This window comes from Microtus ochrogaster, chromosome 26, assembly GCF_000317375.1.
Source record: "Microtus ochrogaster isolate Prairie Vole_2 chromosome 26, MicOch1.0, whole genome shotgun sequence".
NCBI classification, from domain to species: Eukaryota; Metazoa; Chordata; class Mammalia; order Rodentia; family Cricetidae; genus Microtus; species Microtus ochrogaster.
Window position 1 is genome coordinate 4,908,129 of NC_022025.1, and position 22,563 is coordinate 4,930,691.

Sequence of the window (22,563 nt, forward strand, 5' to 3'; positions counted from 1 at the left end):
GGAGGAGGGGGAGGGAGGTGGGAGGCTGGGAGGAGGCGGAAACTTGTTTTTTTTTTCCTTTTCTCAATAAAAAAAATATTAAAAAAAAAGATAACCAGACAGTCCTAGAACCCACAATGCCCACAGGACCGTATATAGGCATATCTGGAGAGACATCACCTTGTTCTGTGACTGGAGAGCCTCCCCCAGGATCCTGACCCTTGAATCAGGGACTTCTGTTAGATTCTGGACCTTGCCTTTGACTAAGGTACGTCACACAGGCAAGCAGCCTTGGGGAGAGAGACTTAGGGCCATGGCTATGAATTTAGAGTGTAAACCTTGCGAGATGACCCTCAGCGCAGTAAAACATAACTTAGGTTTACTAACTACATGGATCTACCTTCTTGCTCGCAACAGGAATACAAGACTAACTACATATACACAAGACCAGGTTCCTGTTCATTCGCCCACTCTTGTAAACTTACTGGGTACTTTTCTACTGTGCCACACTGAAGATAAGACCAGGAAGTTGATTTAAGGAATTTTAAAGACTTCAACAATCAACCTAATAAATGGTGATTTGGGGGAAATGGTGAGTGGTAATACCTAGAAGCCCGATCAAGACTTCAGCGATATTTAGAAATTTTGTTTCCTTCCCAGTTTTTAGAGAGCAGAGCTGGTTCTCAACCAAATAGTTTGTCCGTTTTATTTTATTTACTGTGTAATGTTCATTTGACAGGGCATGCCTAAAATTTTCTCTCCATTCCTTATTTCATTACTGCAAGAAAAACATCATCAAATGTCTATCAGGATTGTGGTGTCAAAATTCAAGCTCTGGGTTATAAATGTCAAGGATCAGAGTTAACCAAAGAGCCTTCATAGGCATTCTATAAGTGACCAATGCGATTTTATTTCTGCGAGGACATGACCAATGAGAACTGTATCTTTCTCCACCCTATTACCAGAGCCTCATTAGGACCTGAGGAACACGTGGGGAACTGACCCAGCCCAGACATTCACAGGCAAAATACATTAGAATAACAAATGCCAATTTCTCTGAATTTCTCCGAAGGAGCATTTTCTCTCCGAGGTACAGTAAGAACTGTATTACCTGTACAGCTGGTCAGCTCTGTTGAATAATTCTTCATTTTAGAAATGGAAAGTGACCTTCTGTCGATTCTAGGGGGATAGTAGCATTGCAGATTCATTCAAAATATAGCCAATTGGAAGGAGACAAGAGTAACACTGGCTTTCCAAAAAATCTGAGGGAGGTTTGTTACACAGTTAAAGCATAACCTAAAATATTTAGGACAAAAATATATCATGAAATTAGATTTAGACATTTGGCTTTTATTTCCCCTTAATTAAACACCTAATGTTTTAGGTTGTAACTGGGTAGTGGAGAATAGAAATACAGTTTTGAGAGTTCTCAATTTTGAACTGCTTTGAAATATGGACATAATTAGCCTCAATAATGATGATATTCTTCAGCTGTCGGAGTTTTGTGTTTTTCACATTTTACTGCACCTGAAATCTGAGACCCAAAGCAATGTCAAGAGAAATAAGCCCCAGGTTTTAGCCTTTTCAGAGACTATTGTCTTTGTGAGTAACAACAGTGGTAACATTCAAATGCTTGAATTCTAGGTTAGAAGCTGGTATCCTCAATGAACTGAAAGAAAACTTTGTTTTATACAGATAAAGGTTTTTAAAATAAATGCTAACAACAGAAAATTGCTAAATATATTGACTTTATTATGGTGTCTCAAAGCCGTGACAGATAATGGGATAGATTTGTAGGTGACAAACATTTGTTGATGACATAGCTTATGTATAACTCACAATAGAAAGTAACTAATTTACAGGGTTGGGTAATGATGGAAGAATGATGTTATCTCAATATAACATTGTGGGGGAGAAAACTCCCTGAGGACCCTAGAGTGAGAACTATGGCCATGGAGGATACAGTTTTGGTAATCTGGAAGATGTTCATATTGTGTGAGCTGTCCAAAGATAGGATGCTTTCCTCTGAAGACATTGGCTTCTTGACTTATTTGTCTATTTATTTATCTGAGAAGTCTTTTGAGGAAAGGATTAGAGGTGATGGAGAGAAGATATAAAAATCTGAGTTTGGATTTTCTTAGGGAACTTTAAATCCTAATTCTTCTCCAAGGCTCTGTGGTTTCATGGGTCTTGACTTCCATACAGCGATTACAGCTTTAAACAATGTGGAGCACTTGTGCCGAGTCAACCAGTCTTTTCCTCTGGATTATGATCACATCCCACTGCACATCCTGATCTGTACAGTGAAACTCTATTTTCTACTCTGCTCTCACCCGAGACATCTGGGGAAGAGAGCTGGAGGAATTTGCATGCCTATCACACTTGAGTTTATCTTAAAATAGGAAAGTTGAAAAAGGATTAAAACCTGTCCCGCGGCTCTCTGCTCCTCCCTGTTTTGGAGACAGCCGCTTCTTTTCGTGCAGTGCCAGCCTCGTTCCAGAGACACGATGGTGAAGGTCGGAGTGAACGGATTTGGCCGTATTGGACTGCCTTCATTTCCGGCAAAGTGGACGTTGTTGCCATCAATGACCCTTTCATCGACCTCAACTACATGGTCTACATGTTCCAGTATGACTCCACCCATGGCAAGTTCAAAGGCACAGTTAAGGCTGAGAATGGGAAGCTTGTCATCAACGGGAAGGCCATCACCATCTTCCAGGAGCGAGATCCCGCCAACATCAAATGGGGGGATGCCGGCGCCGAGTATGTTGTGGAGTCTACCGGTGTCTTCACCACCATGGAGAAGGCTGGGGCCCACTTGAAGGGTGGGGCCAAGAGGGTCATCATCTCCACCCCTTCTGCCGATGCTCCCATGTTTGTGATGGGTGTGAACCATGACAAGTATGACAATTGCCTCAAGATTGTCAGCAACGCTTCCTGCACCAACTGCTTAGCCCCCTTGGCCAAGGTCATCCATGACAACTTTGGCATCGTGGAAGGACTCATGACCACAGTCCATGCCATCACGGCCACCCAGAAGACTGTGGATGGCCCCTCTGGGAAGTTGTGGCGAGATGGCCGTGGTGCTGCCCAGAACATCATCTCTGTGTCCACTAGCACTGCCAAGGCTGTGAGCAAAGTCATCCCAGAGCTGAACGGGAAGCTCACGGGCATGGCCTTCCGCGTTCCTACCCCCAATGTGTCCGTCGTGGATCTGACATGCCGCCTGGAGAAAGCTGCCAAGTATGATGATATCAAGAAGGTGGTGAAACAGGCATCTGAGGGCCCACTAAAGGGCATCCTGGGTTACAGTGAGGACCAGGTCGTCTCCTGTGACTTTAACCATGACTCCCACTCTTCCACCTTCGATGCTGGGGCTGGCATTGCTCTCAATGACAACTTTGTAAAGCTCATTTCCTGGTACGACAATGAATTCGGTTACAGCAACAGAGTGGTGGACCTCATGGCCTACATGGCCTCCAAGGAGTAAGATGCCCGCCCTGGACCACCCATCCCAGCAAGGACACAGCAAGAGAGAGGTCCTCGGTTGCTGAGCAGTCCCTGTCCTAACTAACCCTTGACACTGAGCATCTCCCTCACAGTTTCCATCCCAGACCCCCAGAATAGCAGGAGGGGGCTTAGGGAGCCCCACTCTCTTGAATACCATCAATAAAGTTCATTGCACCCCTCAAAAAAAAAACTGTCCCGCCACATGAATTTTTTTCATTTTTTTAATTCTCTGACATTTCATGCATATATATGAATTTTTGTTTTATAACTTCTTTAATATCTTGTAATGTTCCTTTCCATAGCAAGGTCAGTATTAGTTAATAGATACAAACATTAATATACATACATATGGTTCACAGTTGACCTTGTTACCTTTGAATAATGTGTCTTACAGGAATAATTGTGCCAGCATTTACTTACTGTCTCATTTAGTGTAACATTCTGCTTGTAAGAGGTTTATGTTTTTTCTTGGTTTTTAGTTTATTATTCCTAATTTTATTTTTTTTTTAAAAATACTTAAGGGCCAGCTTTACAAATAAGTCATGAGTATCCCTGAAGGAAGTTTGAGAATGGGTCTCCAGCTTCTCCAATGCATACATTTTGGTATATTTTGCCCATACAATGGTGTTATAAGATCTACACAATATATGAATAAGTGAAGAGGTTTGGCTATATAGTTATGAACCTGGAAGAAAACAGAACCAGAAGTATGGTGGTAAGGAAGACTGGAGAGTAGTAGAGAATGCACCTTTTGATTTAGATGTAGTATATGATAATAATAATAATGTCCCATATGAATGTTGGTTTTAACCAAAGGCACTATGACCAAGTGAGTCAGCTGACTCACCATGTTGATATCAACCAAGTTGATGCACTGTGAGTGATATCACTGAAGTAATAAACAGTGAAGGGCCTAGCATAGCAGTAATGATGACTACACATGTCTCAATAAAGAACTAATAGCCTGGATGTGGGATTCCCCTCTGTATACTCTGAATACCATTGGTTTATAAAGAAACTGTTTTAGGCCTGTGATAGGGTAGAGTAGAGCTAGGCGAGGAAAACTAAACAGAATGCTGGGAGAAAGGAGGTGGAGTCAGGGAGAAGCCATGAAGCTGCTGCCAGAGTCAGACACACCGAAACTTTGTTGGTAGGCCATGGGCCTTGTGGTGATGCACAAATTGATGGAGATGGGTTAAATTAAGATATAAGAGTTAGCCAATAAGAAGCTAGAGCTAATGGGCCAAGCAGTGATTTAAATAATATAATTTCTGTGTGAGTATTTTGGGGCTGAGCACCCAGGAACAAACAAGCAGGCTCCTACAATACTAATAGCCTGGATACTACCATGGGCAAATGATCAATTATGAATTTTCTACACTGATATTACAATGAGGGTCAAACCTGTCTTCTGTTGACTGCATTGTGTTTCTTCCATTATGGAACAAATAGTGCCTTTGTCCTCACTGAAACAACAATCTGGATAATTTGGGGGCTTCTATGCTGTTTCTGTTAACTTAGTGAATGCCTTTATTTAATCATGCCATCTCACACAGTATTGCTTGTGATCAATAAAATCAATTTATAGCAAAATAATTAAGGCTGCTATTCTTGGAGTCCAGTACGATCGTTACGAAAAAGCTGACTTCTGGCACAGCAGAGAGTTTAAGGAAGACTTAGGACCCTGTGAGTGGAGAGCAATACCTTCTAACATTGGGGCTATATCCTTCAGAATAAAATATGTTCTCTGAGCAATTAATGCATAATGCTATTTCTCCCAATGTGGTAAGGAGTATGGGGAGGACATTCCTCATTATTATATTTAGTGATCAAGGCACAAATCTTTTGTATCTTAAATCCATTATTTGGCTTCTGCAAGCTTAAAAGTCTCAGTGTTACTTAGCGGAGTATTCCTCCAGAGGACAAAATTGATTGGGAATTTGAAATTAAAACATGTTATTTTGGGACTTTCTTTTGCAGTGGACTGAGAAGTTAAAAATATGATGCTATTGCCCATGACTTTCTAAGACAGAGCCTAGGGGATCCTCTGGAGTGCCTCTTGGCGCTGTGATATCTATCTAGTGATCAAAGTCAGAGACGACAGCATCTGTGTATAGGTAGGCTCACTAGGCCAACCATTCCATAGCTAAGATTTCAATGACCCCAGTCATGACTGGATCAGATGGTGGCTGAACACAGAAGAAACGTGAAGGAAGGAAGTCAACAGTAATAGAGAATTCAAAGTTAATAGCAAAATTGATCTTTTTGGTGTGCAGTTCTATGAATTATAACAAGTATAGACTTTTAATGTTCATAGCAGCCACTTCTGAAGATACAAAACATATATCGCCATTCCTACATATCTGCTTTGTGTTATCACTTTGTAATTATCGGTCCCTTCCACTTCAGTCACTAAGAAGCAGAAATTTCTGTAACTATAATTTTTTTGGGTGATTCCATATAGATGAAATGATAACAGCATGTATTTTTTGAGATTAGCTTCTTTTTAATGTAATGGTTTTAAAATTCATCCAAGTTAAAATGCACATACGTAGTCGATTTCCTTTTATGACTGCGTAGTGCTCCCTAGTGTGCCACGTGTGGGAGATCTCACGTGGTTACCTCCAAAATCCACTCAATGTATTTCAGGATGTGGAGATGGGATTGTCACCAAACTAGACCAGAAATGAACAGTACCAACATATGAAAGTTCTAGTGCAGGAATAAGACTACTTATAGATTGTGAGTGGTAAGAGAGTAAGTGCTACAGAAATTTGTTTGATTTATTTCATATCCATTTTGCCTTAATTTTAGCATGCCTTTTTGAACCATAAAGGTTAAATAGTTAAGATATTCCAATTTAACTCTATTACATTTAAAAGTTAAATTTTTAGAAAAACAAGAAATTCTGATGAAACTATACTTATTTACAGTACAATATTAAGTCTTATAGATACAAAGTATTTATTAGTTTTTTAAAAGACAGATCTAAGCAAGGAAAACACTAATGTGCAGTTACGCTCATAGAAGAAGAGCAATGACAACAGAAAAACCTCAGGCAGCTGCAGGAAGCTTTTGTTTGTTGTTACACTTGGGATTCTCTGGTCTTGTTGACATTATCCCTCCATATTCCCAAGACTCCGTTGGGACTTGAGTCTACATTGAAAGCAGGTTAAAGAAACATTCTCAGATGAGATGGAGGAGACAGAGAACAACAAGAAGCAGCAGCATGATCACAGATAAATTCCTAGGGCAAAAACAACCCCAGTGGAATTTGGTTCCTCTGCACTAGATGGCACAGAGCATTGAGTACTCTATGAAGCCCACAGGAGAATTTGTACCTGTTGCCTTGTTGCCTCGTTGCCTGGTAGAGCACTGTTCTTTGTTTCATTTGGTTTTACAGATCCAAACTTTGTTTACTTTCTCTCTCGGAAATTCTGCAAGGCACTATATACCAGACGATATAATGAAGTAAATATATAATAGATTTTTCTCTAAAAACCAAATGGGGGTAGCATCCATTATGTGCAGTTAATTTTTTGTTTCTTAAATTGAGAATTGGGGATCCATTCAAAATTCATCGCTGCATACTTTTTTTTAGAAACAACTAAATTAATTATAGTGTGACTGTGATGATGCATATTAGTGATCAAAATACCAGGTGCCCTCATTGATAGTGCAGGAGAAATTTTGGAAACTTCAAATAATTGCAGTGTGTCTGAAGTAGTTCATGTTATCAAAAAATCAATTCTCTCATTTATGGTGCTCATGTAACACATTGATTCATGCTACACATACTTATTGATGCTTGTATATTAGATCTGGGAATATAGCAATTAAAAACAAACAAAATCCTGTGTTTGCGGAGCTTAGACTTTGGGTAGAAGAAGCAGGCAATAGGCAAAATATGCAGCTGGCAGTGATAGCCCTAGGGAGCAAAGTAAAGCAAAGACAGGGAGATAGGAAAATGCAGGAATTTTAGAGGGGAGACCCACTAGGAAAGGACACTTGAGGAAAGACTTGAAGAGGAACACCGCAGGCAGAGGAAGCAAACATTCCAGGCTTTAAGGCAAAGGGAAGCCCAAATGGATCCAATTAGCTGAAGGAACAACCAGGGGGTCAGAGTAGCAGGCACTCAGGAATGAAGAGCTTTTAAGATCATACACTCAAGATCAAAGATGCAAATATCCACACCAAAGATCAGCACACAGTACAAGAATCTATATGTAATTCTTGTTATTGGTTTATTATTATTATTTTTATTACAAATTTTCCCCTCCCCGACTCCCATTTTCCTCCCTGTCCCCCACTCCTCCTCCCCCTCCCTCTCCAGTCCAAAGAGCAGTCAGGGTTCCCTGCCCTGTGGGAAGTCCAAGGTCCTCCCCCCTTCATCCAGGTCTAGGAAGGTGGGGATCCAAACAGACTAGATTCCCACAAAGCCAGTACATGCAGTAGGATCAAAACCCAAAGCCATTGTCCTTGGCTTCTCAGTCAGCCCTCCATGTCAGCCATGTTCAGACAGTCTGGTTTCATGCTCCATCAGTCCCAGTCCAGCTGGCCTTGGTGAGTTCCCATTAGATCTTTTAATTACTGCAATACCTATGCTTGGTTGTCAACTTGGCTAAGTCTAGAATGAACTGAGCCCAAAATGGAGGGGCATACATGTGAGCGATTTTTGCTTAACTTAAGGTGAGAAGATATACTTCTAATCTTTCCAATAGGAACACAGACCTTTAATCTTGATCTTGAGACAGAAAGACACACCTTTAATCCAGAATTATTGAGCTGGGAAAAATCTCCATCTAATTTGTGCCATGCCTTCTGCTGGAAGCCTATTTAGGGACATGGAAGAAGGAAGCTTTTGCTCTTTGCTTGCTTGCTTTCGCCTTGCTTGCATGTCCATTCCTTCACTGGCGCAAGAGCCTACTTCATAGAGCCGACTTCTTTGGGATTCCAGTAATACTGAAGACCAGCTGAGACACCAGCCTCATAGACTGAACAACTACTGGATTCTTGGGCTTTCCATTCATAGGCAGCCACTGTTGGATTAGTTTAAACAGCCCGTAAGCCATTCTAATAAATACCTTTTCTATGTATATATATATACAGAGATTCATTCTAAAAGCTCTGTTACTCTAGAGAACCCTGACTAATACAATTTCCAACTGTTATCCCCAGATCATAGAGTCCCCCCAAACCAACTAGGAGACCGAGTCCTGTATCTAAAAGCAGTGAGCCTTTCTTCTCCTTTTTTTTTTAAAGGTTTATTTATTGTGTCTATAGTATTCTGTCTGCACGCATGCTTACAGGCCAGAAGGGAGCGCCAGATCTCATTATGGAAGGTTGTAAGCGACCATGTGGTTGCTGGGAATTGAACTCAGGACCTTTAGGAAAGCAAGCAGTGCTCTTAACCACTGAGCCATCTCTCCAGCCCAAAAGCCTTTATTCTTATGTAAGTTTGCAAACTCGAACTTTTTGTGTGTCCAACATTTGGAGTAATCGAAGAGCCCCGAGTTTAGTTAGGGTTGGGTTTTTATAGTCGGAAAGATTGGGGTGAGGGATTTCTCAGGTTCAGGACCCCTGATTGGCTGACATTTGTCTAGGGGTGTCCTGGTGAAAAGCGAAGGGTGTGTGCTGACAGGTGACCCTATCTACAATAGTCAGAACGTTAGGAATTTCCTTTGGATGATCTATTCCTAAGTGGTGCCTGGGTGGTCTCAGTTTGTGGCCTTTCTTGGAACCAGATATTGTCTTAGGGTAAACTACTGAGACTCTGGCCTCTATTGAGCTTCTCATGGCTGGTTTCTACACCAAAAAGATGCAAAACTTCTGACTTAAGAGGACATTGGAGGCATCTCCCTTCCTGGGGACTTTCAGACTTCAGGTAAATACAGTGCAAACAATTTAGGGAAGGGATATTTACAACAAATTATAACTATAGCAATAACAATGGCAGACACTTCAGAGTCATGAACTCATTAGATACATTAATTTATTGTACACCAATCCTACAATGTCAGGAATTCTCAGTTCTGATTTTCAGATGAAAGTACTGAAAGGGACTAAAGGTTTAGGCAATGCTCACATAGCCAGTAAGGAGGAGAGTTTCCATTTAACGCAGGTTTGCCCGATTGCACATCTGTGATTGTTAATTTCATGGGTCAATGTGAATGGCTAAGGGACATCCATGGATAACTTGTAAAACCTTATTTTGGGTGTGTATGAGGGTGTTTCTGAAATAAATTAGCGTATTGACCAACAATGAGTAAATCCACTCACCATGTTGTACCTTACTTTTCTACTGTCTGAAGAGCTCTAATTTATTATTCTTTAGTGTTTCCACAACCTCTCACAGTAGGTTCAACTTTCTATCCAAGAAAAGTTTTTGTTCTTTAATACAAACAGTTTCATTTTGATCTTTTAAGAAGGTCTCAGGCATGCAAAAGAAAAGCGTTCCATTGGTTAATGGGTTTAGAGAAGTAAATTAAGACATTGTTTAAAAAAAAAAACAAAAAAAAAACAAGACATTTGAAGTTAGCTTTTATTCAAATGACCTTCATAAAAAAACTAAAACAAAACAAACAGATTAAAAACAGAAAGAACTACCCCCTTTTTCTCCTTTAGAAATCCATCTATTGAATTTTCTGGATTCCTCATTCCTCCTTTACTGAAACTTAAAATAATGAATAAATTATATATAAAATGCAGAATGTGATGGAGAAAAATAGCTTATGAACTGTGGTGATTTGAATGTAAATGACCTCCATAGGCTTATTATTTAAATGTTCGGTTTCCAGTTGGTGGAAATGTTTGAGAAGGATTAGGAGGTGTGGCCTTGTTGGACAAGGTATGTCACTGGGGGGTGGGCTTTGAGGTTTCAAAAGCCCACACCAGGCTCAGGTTCTCTCTCTCTCTCTCTCTCTCTCTCTCTCTCTCTCTCTCTCTCTCTCTGGGCCAGATCTAAGATCTCAGCTATTGTTCCAGCATCATACCTATCTATATGTTGCCTTGATTATGGTGTCTATTCATAGCAATAGAAAAGTAATTAAGATGAGAAACATAATATTTTTTTGCTTCAGTTTTGTTTTTATAAAATTGAATTAATGTATACTTTATGTAAAATAAACAACGGATAACAAATGTTGAGGAGAATGTGGAGAAAGGGGAACCCTCGTTCACTCATTCACTGCTGGTGGAATTGCAAAGTAGTAAAACCATTATGGAAATTGGGGTGGAGAATCCTCAAAAAGTTTAAAATCAAGCTACCATATGACCCGGCTGTTCCACTCCTCAGCATAGGCCCTAAGGACTTTACATTCTATTCTACAGATGCTTGCTCAGCTAGGTTCATTGCCATTCTCAATTGCCAGAAAATGGAAGCAATTTAAATGTCCTTCAGCTGATGAATTGATAATTGAAATGTGGTACTTATACATAATGGAATACTATTCAGCTCTAAGGTAAAATGAAATGATTAAATTGTAGGCATTTGGATGGAACTAGAAAATATCATATTGAGTACATCCACACATATATAACATTATTTATAAGTATGTGTATGTATGTTATATATAAACATATACACACATATATGTTTAAATGATGTCATGCTACTTGGGGTGACTATGTTCCCCCAAAAGCCATAGAGAATCTAACATTAAAATGCAGTGCCAAGCGTGGGAAACCACAGCATTAGTTACTAGTCTATTGCTGTGATAAAATATCAGGACGACTTATAAGAAGAAGAGTTTATTTGGGTTTCTGGTTCCAGAGAGATGAGTCCATCATGGAAAAGAAGTGGCAGGTGGAGTAGCAACCTGAGAGCTAGCATCTTGAGCCTCAAGTAGGGAGAGAATGAAATAGGAATGACTGGAAGGTTTTGTAACCTCGAAACCCATCTCCAGTGACATACTTCTCCCAATAAGGTCATACTTTTTCAACCCACCCAAGCAGTGCAGCCAACTGAGGACTGAGTATTCAAATGTTTGATGTTATGGGGATATTCTCATTCACATCACCATAACTGCCCTTTGAACTTCAGAAGAGTTCAAGACCTGCCTTCTCTACTGCTTTGGCCCTTGATTGTCTACCAGAAATTGAAGGTAAGACCCTATTGACTGATGATACCATATACTTTGGAGAGAGGACTTGGAGGAACTGAACTGGAATCGATCTGGAAGCCTCATCTCTGACGACTGTACCAGAAGGACCTAGGAATGCTGCCAAAGGAGAAAAGCAATCAGTAGTCCCATGAATCACAACCACTAAAATAGCAAGCTATTTGGAAAGGTGCAATAGTGATATTTACACCCTGATGGCAAATGACAGCTTTCTTGTTGGACTCAAGACCTACCTATTCAGTAGGAGGGAATTCCATAGCTATATTCTAAATACTTATCCTTATGCCACAGATAAGTATAGTTCTCACCCCTCATCAAAAAAGCTTTATTTTGCAGCAAATGGTGAACATTGCAGAAAGACAAGGCTTGTCAAGATACAGAAAACAACTGACCATGGAATGCCCAATCCCAGTTGATAACATCTATAACATAAACCCTATACTGAAGATTTAGAGCACAGGAGGCAAAAGCATTATAGAAGCTACTACAAGATAATGTCTTCTATGTATGACAGCAATGCTGCACCCATAAGATGTCAACAATATGGCTGACAAAATAAAACCTGAAAATGACAGTAACAATTGACATGTCAATGTGAATGGGGGACCTCACATGGCCCATGCCTAGACTGAGAGTTGTAGGCAATCAATTGCCTGGAGAGGGAGAATCAGTCTTCTGCAGGGACACGCTCCCAGTGGGTTAGCTAATCTTAAGTAGTCAATCCTAAACACATGTATTTATGGAGCACTAAATAAACCTAGCAGGTTGTATTTATAAATTTACACATATAACACTAATAAAAAATAAGAGGACAGGGGAGTGGTGGAAGAGAGGAGTGGAGGGGAATGGTGTAAATATAATGCTCATATATGAGATTCTCATAAAATAAATGAAGGTAAGAATAATCAAATCAAATCAAAGTTATTTTGCAAATAACTGTCTTTTTTCAACTAGTAAAATGAAGTCCAAGAGTTAAGACATTTAGCATAACCAGCTAGAAATAGCTTTGTGCTTTGTGTTATATTATCCAGAACGTAACCAGCTAGAAATAGCTATGTGCTTTGTGTTATCCAGAAAACACCCTTATTTATCTATCCTCTCAAAATTTTTGATTTTTAAGGTGGGTCTAAACATTGAACTCAAGGCCTCATATAGTATCATACAAATTATTTTTAAGTTGCATCTCTTTTGTCTCCTGATTTTTTTTTAATATGAGTGTTTAGATCTAGTTAAGATGGATTCCATGCAATAATTTCAATGCTTAGGTATTTCAAAAGCTTAGAAAAGTACAGAGGATAACAAAATTAACTCCCCAAGGAGGGAAACAAATCTGCCAGTGTCTGAAATCCTGGGCTGTTTCCTGCTGAGGAAATTATGACTTTCTTTCTTTCTTTTTGTCCCCCTTTTTTCTTCCTTTCCAGGGGAGAGCACGAACACAGTCCCCACTACCACAAATTATGCAGTCGAGTTTCCTGCATTTGGGGAAATCACAGCAGTTAGCACTTCAGGAGTGCAATAGACAAGACTAACCCTGGGAAAACCATTTTCGTGATCATAGTTTCTCCCCCGCCAGGTAAGTATGACTTCTTTTCTTTATCTGGAAAATAGGTGGATAATGGGAACCCATGCCACAGTGATTTTGAAGATTAAGTAAAGTACTTGATTTTAGAATACTCCTAATATTCATCTATTAAATGCCCAGTATATGCTGGTTATTAGCATAACTGCTACCCAATACTCACCAATACAAAAAACTTTACTTTTCATATTTACTTCAGATATTTCCTTTCTCCTTTTCTAGTCCCCTTTCTGCCTTCTTTGCTTTGACAAATAAAATCCTGGGGCTGGAGAGATGACTCAGCAGGTGAGAGCAGGTGCCACTCTTGCGGAGGAACTGAGTTTGGTTATGGCTGACCCACAATCAGCTCTACTTTAGCTACAAGGGATCCAACAGTCACTTTTGGCCTCTTTAGACATATACACACACATAGCATGCACAAATGAGCACACATACATACACAGAAATAAAAATGAATCTTAGAAAACGAAACAGAAACTAAAAATATGTTCAAAGTTCAGGTCTATGGAGATAGCTCAGCGGGCAAGTGCTTTTTGTGTAAGCACAAGACACTTGAAGTGAGACACCCAGAATCCAGATAAAAGCTGGGCATGTTGGCATGTGCCTGGGAGGGGGGCACAGATGGAGAAGGGACCGGTGGATCAAAGGGACTTCTTTCTGTACAACTACACAAGCTGAATCCTTGAGCTCCACATTTGGTGACAGATCTTCTCTGAAAAAGCAGGGTGGAGGGTTGAGCATTGACCTTCATGTGGGCACGAACACTTGTGAGTGTGCACGCGCCCCTTCCTCAGAATTCATGCTCAGGCGAAGTCCTCTCTACTTCTTCCCAAGCTTGCTTTTTTCTAGGCAATCATTACCATGAAATCTGCTCATATTTTAATAAATAAAAGGTATTGAACGTCTACTGTGCATAAATTTCCTCACTGAATGGGAAAAACGTTTCTCAAGGGTTTTCTGTGTCAGGTACCTTTCATGAAGCCATTGGTAGTTGGGTAATATGGCGGTGAGTATGTCAAATGCAATTAGGATAAAGGTGCCTCCATCTGGAGCAGACTGCAACCTAAGCTACTATATAAGGGAACTGTGACCTAATTTAAGAGCATATTCCTTCAACAAATATCCGAGACTTGCTAGTCTTTCCAACCAATCACAGGATGCACAGTAAATATGGCAAACACAGAGCTGGATCCAGTTAGGCTATTTCTTTCATGTGTGCGTGCGTGCGTGTGGTGTGTGTGTGTGTGTGTGTGTGTGTGTGTGTGTGTGTGCGCGCACGCGTGCATGCATGTGCATGTGTTTTACAGATGTATATCATCAGTTCATCTATATGTGACAGAAAACATTCAAAATATTGTCATATTATGGAAAATTGTTCATTTGTCATATTTATAGCGGTAGATTCATAGCTTATGTGTTTTTGTTAAATTATCCCTGTGGAGGACGAACGTACAATGCTTCCAATTAGGCTGTTTCTATGTCATATCCTCTGTATCCTCCAAACACATCAGCGATACTTCAGGGTGGGTCTCTCTGATCTAGAGTGCTATTTGATTCATGAATTTTTACATCCCTCATATAAATTCTACTAAAATTAATTAATGTAAGAAGTTTCTTTCACAAATAGCATTATTTGTTTCACTCTTTCTTTGTACAAGATGTTTAGGTTTCATTTACCTTAATAACACGGGTTAACATTTTGGTCTTTACATTTTTGTGTGTCTGATTTCCCCGCCAGGTAGAATTGTTCTACATCAAAGACTACAGACACTGTAAATGGTGCATAATGATTGCAATAATATTGTACAATAACATGGAGAAAGTGAAAACAGAGCCTGTAAAAAAAAGAGAGAAAGAAAGAAAAGAAAACAGCTGCCTTTCTATTAATCTCTGCCAACAATTGTGGATTAGTTTATTTCAATCATACGCCTTCAGTAAAACCCACTCAGCTGCACACCTCATCCCTCCTACCACACCTGGAGACGAGCTACTTGCTAAGGTGAGTTTCCAGCTTTTAAACATTTCTATTGTTTTGTTGCCCTTCCTCAAGTCTCAATGTCCTCTGAACATGTAGCTTTAATATCTATGTAGTTTTGCCACAGGGAGAAACATAATTTGCTTACCCATTCCCCTCGAGACACTTAGGCTAGTTCATTTTTCAACTAAACAACAGTGAGTGCAAAAACTTGATTTCCTTATTTATTATCTCTTAGATGACTAGAATTAAAAATGACTAGAGAGAGAGAGAGAGAGAGAGAGAGAGAGAGAGAGAGAGAGAGAGCATGAAGTTGGGTGGGGAGGGAGGTGGGAAGGATCTGAGAGGAGTTTGGGCATGGGAAGGAAAATGATTAATATATATTTTATATAAAAAATTTTAAAAGACTTTAAAAAGATGACTAGCTAAAGGCATTAATGTATTTTCACAACTTTAATTAAGTTTATTCTTTGGCAGCTTTAAATAAGTATTCAGTGCATTCTGATCACAGTCACCGGTTCCCTCTGTCACCTTCATCCTCCTGTCATCCTCCCTACAAGTCCCTTGCTATAGTCAAGCCTCTTTGTTGTGTTTTATCATTGAGCCTAACCAGGGCCATTCATGTGACCATTTTTATAGCTATCCATTAGAGCCTGGTGGGCTCACTACTGGATATGCAAATGAAGGCAATGCCTGGCCATTCTCTAGAATTCATCAGTAGTTAATAATTCATCTAGGAGGGCTAGTGCCCCCTGGGATCCATGATTGCCTGTGGAAGGTCCAGGGAAGTGGGCAGGGGTCCTGTGATATCATGAGTGCCGTGTGCTGTGGAATAATCCTCTGTACACTGTGCATATGTATTGCTCTCATTGGTTAATAAAAAACCTGACAGTTTGGTAGCCAGGAAGTGTAGGGAGGACAGGTAGACATGGAGGACTCTTGGGAGGAGGAAGGGCGGGGTCAGAGGAGATGCCAGCCAGCAGCAGAGAAAGCAGGACTTAGAGAAAATGAGACAACAAGCCATGAGCCATGTGGCGAAGCATAGATAAGAAACATGGGTTATTTCAAGTGTAAGAGTTAGCTAATAAGAAGCCTGAGCTATAGGCCAAGTGTTTATAAGTAAAACTAAGCCTTTGAGTAGTTATTTGGGAACTAGCAGGCAGGAGACAAACATTTGACTATAGCAATGGCTGTGCTGTGCCCAGAAGACAGCCTGTTGCTGTCTTCCTTTTTATCTTCCTTTCTGCTCTTACATTCTTCCTGTCTCCTCTTCTACCATGTTCCCTGAATGAATAAACATGTTTTGGTATGTTGTCAAGTTGTTTTCCAGAATACCTGTGCTCCAGAGTGCTTAATCCACAAACACATTCACTAGAATTATTCCTATTTCTGGATTCATATAGAAATACTTTTCATAATATTTTATTCCAGCCATATAAAATTTACACCTCAAACATTCATTAATTGAATCCATTCATACTTCCTAATATTGTTTTTGTGTTTAGAGGATTTTAAAACTTTTGGTCATTTGTATGGTTATCTGCTTTACCTGCAAAATCCGGTCTAAGTAGATAGCACGTCTTTAGCTCTGCTAGTGTTGGTGTAGTTCTGGCTTTTGTTGAGTGTTGGGGAAGTTCTCCTCTGGTTGTACCCCGCACAAGAGAAAACCAATGTACATTTCGTAAGCCTAGGCCGTCTGCTCCTTTAAGAGGAAATTACTAAATGAGAGTGACAAACGGTGCTACTGAGGGAGAGCTGTAATTGTAATTTAATCTAGTTACATGGACAAAAATGGGCTTTATTTTTATAAAGAAAATGTTTTAAATTTATGAGTCATGTGATTAGTTGTTGACCAAGATAATATAAGTTTGGTTCACATGAGTTCCTGATGGATTAAAGAATTAAAAAAAAAAAAAAAACATACAGAGGAAATAAAAGCAAAGTGATAACAGAACATTTATTTACCTGTAAGAGGAAGACAACGGGAAGGGGATGTTTATATATTTGAGTAAACGTATTTACAGTGCTGCAGATAATTTAGGTGCATTTATATTTCGCGTGTCAGGTGGGTTTCTCCAAGTAGCCGAATGAGCAGGATAACTGAACATAATAACTCGTTAATTCCTAGGGTCAAAGATCCTTGGCATCCTCCTACACCTACATGTCCTTGTTCACTGCTTCGTGGGGGCCGCACAAAACAGACCACCATTGCATTATTTCTGTACAGGAGAAATGTCTTCCCAGAAGCAAAAAGGGTTGCGCGTTAGAGGCTGCACATCTGTATGAAATAATATTAATATCAGCAGCAAGCACCACCGCAAACATCTACTGCAAGCCAGGCACCCTTCCAAGAGCTTTGTGCATATCAACTTAATTAACCCGCACGGCGACCCCTCCTGGTGGGTGCCTTAACCATTTTCGTTTAAATAGAAGAGATACTGAGTCCAATCCTACAGACCTCAGGCCTCTATCATCCATGCCATTTCAGGCAAACCCTAATCATGCAGAAATTCATTTTGAGGTTGCCAGGCGTGGATCCTTTCAAGAGCTATTCTTAGGGTGTCCATAGGGTTCTAAAGAGGAGCGACACCTCGGGGTCCCTGGCCACCCTGACACCCTCAATCATGTCGCGAGGCTCCTGCACGGTTGGCAGTGCCACCATTCTACGCGTGCTGGGCTGGGCCTCAGCCTTAGCTCGCGCCACCTGCTCCTGGCTCTCGCGTCCCCGCCCCGCGCCCCGCCCCCGCGCCGCACCCGCGTCCCACGGTCCCTCCCTCCGGCGTGACGGGAGCACGGGCGCAGGCTGCCCGCGCTGCGAGCGGCCGAGCTGTCAGCGGGAGGACCAGCTGAGGCTGAGCGGAGCCTGGCGGAGAGGAGCAGAAAGCACCGTCCTCGCCGCCTCCGGGAGCCGGAGCTGTGCAGCCTGATCGTCCGAGTCCACCCAGCGCCGCGATGCTGCTGCTCGCCCTGCGGCGGGTTCGGGGCAGGGGCTGGGGGCGACCGCCCGAGGGTCCCCGCTGCGCGCGCTCGCCGCCCTGGAGCCCCGCCTGGATTTGCTGCTGGGCGCTCGCCGCCTGCCAGGCAGCCTGGGCTGGGGACTCGCCCTCCTCGGGCCGCCCGCTTCCTGCGTGCCAGGAGGTGAGCAGCACCTGGTCCCCCGCCTGGAGTTTGCGGCGGGGTGCGGGGTGGGGCGGCCGCGCGGATCCGGGCTCAGAGGGGCCATCACCTTTTTCGGGCTTGGAGGACAGGGGCGTTCGGTTGTGTCCAGGGATGATGAAGTTGCTCGCCCGTGCTAGCTGGCTAGGAGAGGGTGTGCAGGTTTGCTGTCTTTCTGGTGGTGCCTTTTCTCTCCGCGCTGGTGTTTGGGGGTTTCTGAAAGGACTTTGCGGCGCCCCGGTTGGATAGCTAGGCTCAGGACCTGGGGTTGAGGGAGAAATTTCAGGAAAGGGAGGAGACTGGGGAAGCCCTGCCTTGTGGGATTTATAAAACTATCGCTTTATAGCTTTTTAGAGCGCTAGATACTGACCCTCCCTCTCCTGCTTTCTCGGTTCCTCTGTCTCCACAAATGCTTTTACCCAACTCCCTTGATCTCCGTTTCCACATAAGCATGCTGTGGTGTCCCTTGACGTTCTGGGGCAAGACATGGTTGTGAAGAAGGTACAAAAAAAAATTACTTAGGACAGAGGCGGGTTGGTGATGTAGAAAATCAGAATGGGCAAAGCAAATATGCTCCTTGGGGAGCTGCTTTACCTGGCCGAAACCGTGCAGCTGTGTACTTTACGGCTTGAAATCGTTGCTGATTTATAGCCAAAAAGGATAAATTCAGGGTGATTAGATTTTTTTCTTCTGCTTTTAGGAAAACGAGACTTAGTGTGCCAAAAATTTACAGAGGGTGTCACTGTAAGCTGCACTGGGTGTTTATCTTTCCCTTCAGCGCTCCAGAAAGTGCATCCTTTTAATGAAAATCAATGAGGGGAAGGAAGGAACATTTCTGACCCACTTTGAATGATCGTGTTGGAGAGGTGAGCCACACATGCTGTCTGAAGGAAGATTGCTCGGAATTGTGATGATCGGTTCTTTATATTTATCCAGCAAAAAATAGGTTAGCCATCGGGCTCCCTTTGAGAAGAAAAGGGCCGATTTTGTTCCTTGTGCGTGTGGAACCACTTCTGAATTAGAGTATCGTCCTTCTAGACATCATCCATCATCCGTGGGTTTTTTCATCCTCCTCTCCTACAGTACAGGTCCCAGGACAGCCTGAGATGGGGCATGAGATGGAAAAAGCTAGCCTGGGACTCTGCAGCTGCATTGTGACTAGCGAATCAGGGCAAGGGCTCAGCTACCAGCTGGGCTCGATTTCAGAGGGCACTGGTGTTGGTTCAGTCTGTCTTCTGCCAGTTGTCACTTGTGAATGATCCCTCTTTTTTGACGTCCACAACTGTTGTGTCGAGATAAACTTTCCCCTCCAGTTGCCTGGTCACAGCACGTAGAACATGTTTATTTTCTGAAGTGAAGTTCTAAGTTCCTTGCGACGTTAATCCTTTGTAGTGAGGAACCTGCTTGAAGTGGAAAAGCCAAGGCCAATAGAAAAGATATCATAGTCTTTATTTACATATTTACAAGGTTTCTAGCCCAGGCAGGGTTCAAATTCCTTATGTAAAAGTGATGGGCCTTGAGTTTCTGATCCTCCTGCCTCAGGTGCTGGGATCAAAGGTTAGGTCACCATACCCAGTTTATACAGTGATAGGGATCAAACCTAGGGCTTGCATGCTAGGTAAGAACTCTACCAAGTGATCCTGCATCCCGACTTCTAGACTATAACCATGCAGAACTGAGGCAAGGGGATGATGGAACGTACAAGGGAGTGATGCTCATCCAATTCCAGCTTTTCATTGAATTGGCTTTAGAAACTGTATTTGAGTCATCCTTTTAGGTATCAATGTTGAATTTTTCTCTTTGAAGATGGAAATAGAAAAAAATATAGAAGAGGATGCTACTGAGGCAGCCTGTGGGTGTTTGTGGTTATGGAAGCAGCACTGCACAGACCTGCTGATATTCTTCCTGCAGACTGAAAGCTTGTGAGACTATGTGCCGTGGGTTAGAGGCTCCTCTGGAACTACAAGAGGCTTCCCAGGGGCACAGTCTGATTGCCGATACCCAGACTAGCTGAGCTAATTTGTGCTCCTGATCATTGTTTCAGTCTACCATTGTTTTGAAGAGGAAAATGAGAAGTAAATGATCCTCAGGCATTGAGGGCAAGGACTTCTTGTTTTGGGAGTGTGAGAATTGTGGCAAGTTCCTCTGAGACAGATGTTGACTTATGGCCATAAGCAGAATAAAATAGCTGTTCTCTGTCTATATGATTGTTTTAACTGCTGCGTCTTTTGGGTTTCACCTTTACATCACAGAGTGACCTGGTACTTGCCTCCTTAGTGCTGGGAACCATGACGGCCTGGTCAGTGATAGTTTTTCTTAACGCTAATGGAGTTATGGAGTTGTTCCTGAACACAAGGACATCAGCACTATGAGATGGAGAGAGACTGAGAAGAGCAAAGACGAGGACCTTTGAGGCTAAAGCACCAAAGCCGATAGCACAAGAGAAAGGGGCAATGGGAAAATCTGCAGGGTACTCTAAACCTCAGCATCTTTTGTAGAATAAGCCATGTTTAATGACGTCACAAAGACTGATTTTTTTTTCCCTCCTTACTTGCAGAAGAAAAGACAGTGTAGTAAACTGGTCTGGGAGGAAGCTGATGACGATTGCCCGAGATGAGACAAAGGATCTTCAAAGATTCAATTAGGCTGTGGGCTGAGGTTTTCACCTTAGGTTTTGTGGCAAGGTGGACTCTGGACTGAGGTTCTGAGTGCAGTGCTGCCAAAGTCCTTGGGTGATGGAGTGGAAAGGGGAAGCCAAATGATGGCTCTTGGAAGTTCAGCTGCTGATCAGATGAGCAGCGCGGAAGTACACCAACAGGAAGGGACATCTTGGGAGAGAGGAATAGGAGAGCAAGTCTATGCACCCAGAGATGAAGGGCAAGGACAGGATGTGATGTCTTTAAATGGTATCCGGACGTAAGAGCGGTTTGCGAATATTTGGGGTCTTGTATGAGGGGAAAACTTCCTGGGGTTTTGTGCATTTGTTTTTCGCTGGCACACTGGCTCTAATGAATGCCCTGTTTTATTATGAGGATGTGTGATGTATCAAAGGAGAAATCTGTATCAGTGTGAGAGCTGTTGATGGTTAGATTAGTGGAGCTTGAGGCTACTATTTCAGGAAGCATTGTGAGGGAGACTTCAAAGGCTCAGACTCAAGCCTCGGCTTACACCTGTGAATTTAGTAAGATGTTTTTGACTAATTGACTAACTAGACTTATTAGGGCAGCCAGAGGAAAACGTATCCAGGCCAACAGATGATTCAGCATTGCAATGAGATATTAAAAAGAGCCTGTGAGAACAAAAAAGAACAGAACTAAGTGGATTATGTGTACATTATTTAAATTTAGTAACTGCAATCACGAGGTCCTTAGTTCATTGCTCTGAAATCTTGCACAGTATATCTGAAGTTTTAGTGAGTGATGATTTTTGGCCAACAGCTTTTACTCCATCAACATTGATTCAGTTTATACTAGTCTGCAGGCAAAATGTTGTGATAAATATAACAAAATAAATACAAAATTAAAATATAATATATATGAGGAAGGATGAGGCAGATATGCAAACAACCAATTATAATAAGGGATTTGATCTCACAAGAGAGGCAAATGTTACTAGAACCCACACGGACGGCTTGGGAAAAGAATTAACAAAGAAGCGAAGAGGGCTTGAAAGATGAACAGGAATTTACCAAAAAAAGATAAGAGTCAGAGTCAGACAGGACTGTGACTCCATTGGGGAAAAGGCGTTTCAGGTGCAGAGCACAGATCAAAGTGGCAGAAGCACAAAGCTGTATTGTGTCATGATTGGGTACAACTGGACTATAGTGAGCAGCAAGGAGCTTCCTGGGCAGTGGATCCGAGAGGTGCAGGAGTCTGGTCGCAAGGGATCTGACGTCATGCTGAGAAGAAGGTGGTCTTCCCTGGATCGGCAGCCAGAAGCAAGAGAAGACTTTAAACATTTAGTTTGGCAGTAGGATGGAGGCCAGATTGAGGAAAGTGGGAAATGGAGAGAGGTGAGACCTTCTTGGAGGGGGTGGTGATTAATGTCCAGGGGAAGGGAGGCGGGGCATCAGCTAAGGGATGGCACTGGACGTGGAAAAGAGATGCTGTTAGATTGGCAGTAAGTGGATGTGAGTGCTGAGCGATTGAGGGTTTCCAGCCTGATTAGGAGGAAGTGCCTCTAGCCCCAAGGTTAAGGAATGGGGGGGGGGGGGAAGAGAAGGAACTTTTTTTTAAAAATTATTT

The 22,563-nt window shown here is 42.0% G+C and overlaps 1 protein-coding gene, 1 non-coding gene and 1 pseudogene across 4 annotated transcripts in view; 2 read left to right on the top strand and 1 right to left on the bottom strand.

Annotated features, from left to right (window-relative positions):
- The first annotated feature begins 2,416 nt into the window (after window positions 1–2,416).
- LOC101996898 lies at window positions 2,417–21,247 on the top strand (annotated as a pseudogene).
- Window positions 13,029–13,190, bottom strand: LOC113457411. The gene has a single exon (XR_003377990.1). It is a non-coding gene; the product is annotated as a U1 spliceosomal RNA (small nuclear RNA).
- The window catches only part of Kiaa1324l (KIAA1324 like), a 164,979-nt gene continuing 160,369 nt past the window's right edge, over window positions 17,954–22,563 (top strand). For 2 of the 3 annotated variants that reach the window (XM_005358323.3, XM_026784691.1), the window contains exon 1: window positions 17,954–18,301. In XM_005358323.3, the coding sequence (XP_005358380.1) occupies window positions 18,116–18,301 (186 nt within the window). In that variant the 5' untranslated portion in view covers window positions 17,954–18,115. The remainder of the gene's footprint in view (window positions 18,302–22,563) is intronic. The other variant, XM_026784690.1, reaches the window with a different exon arrangement.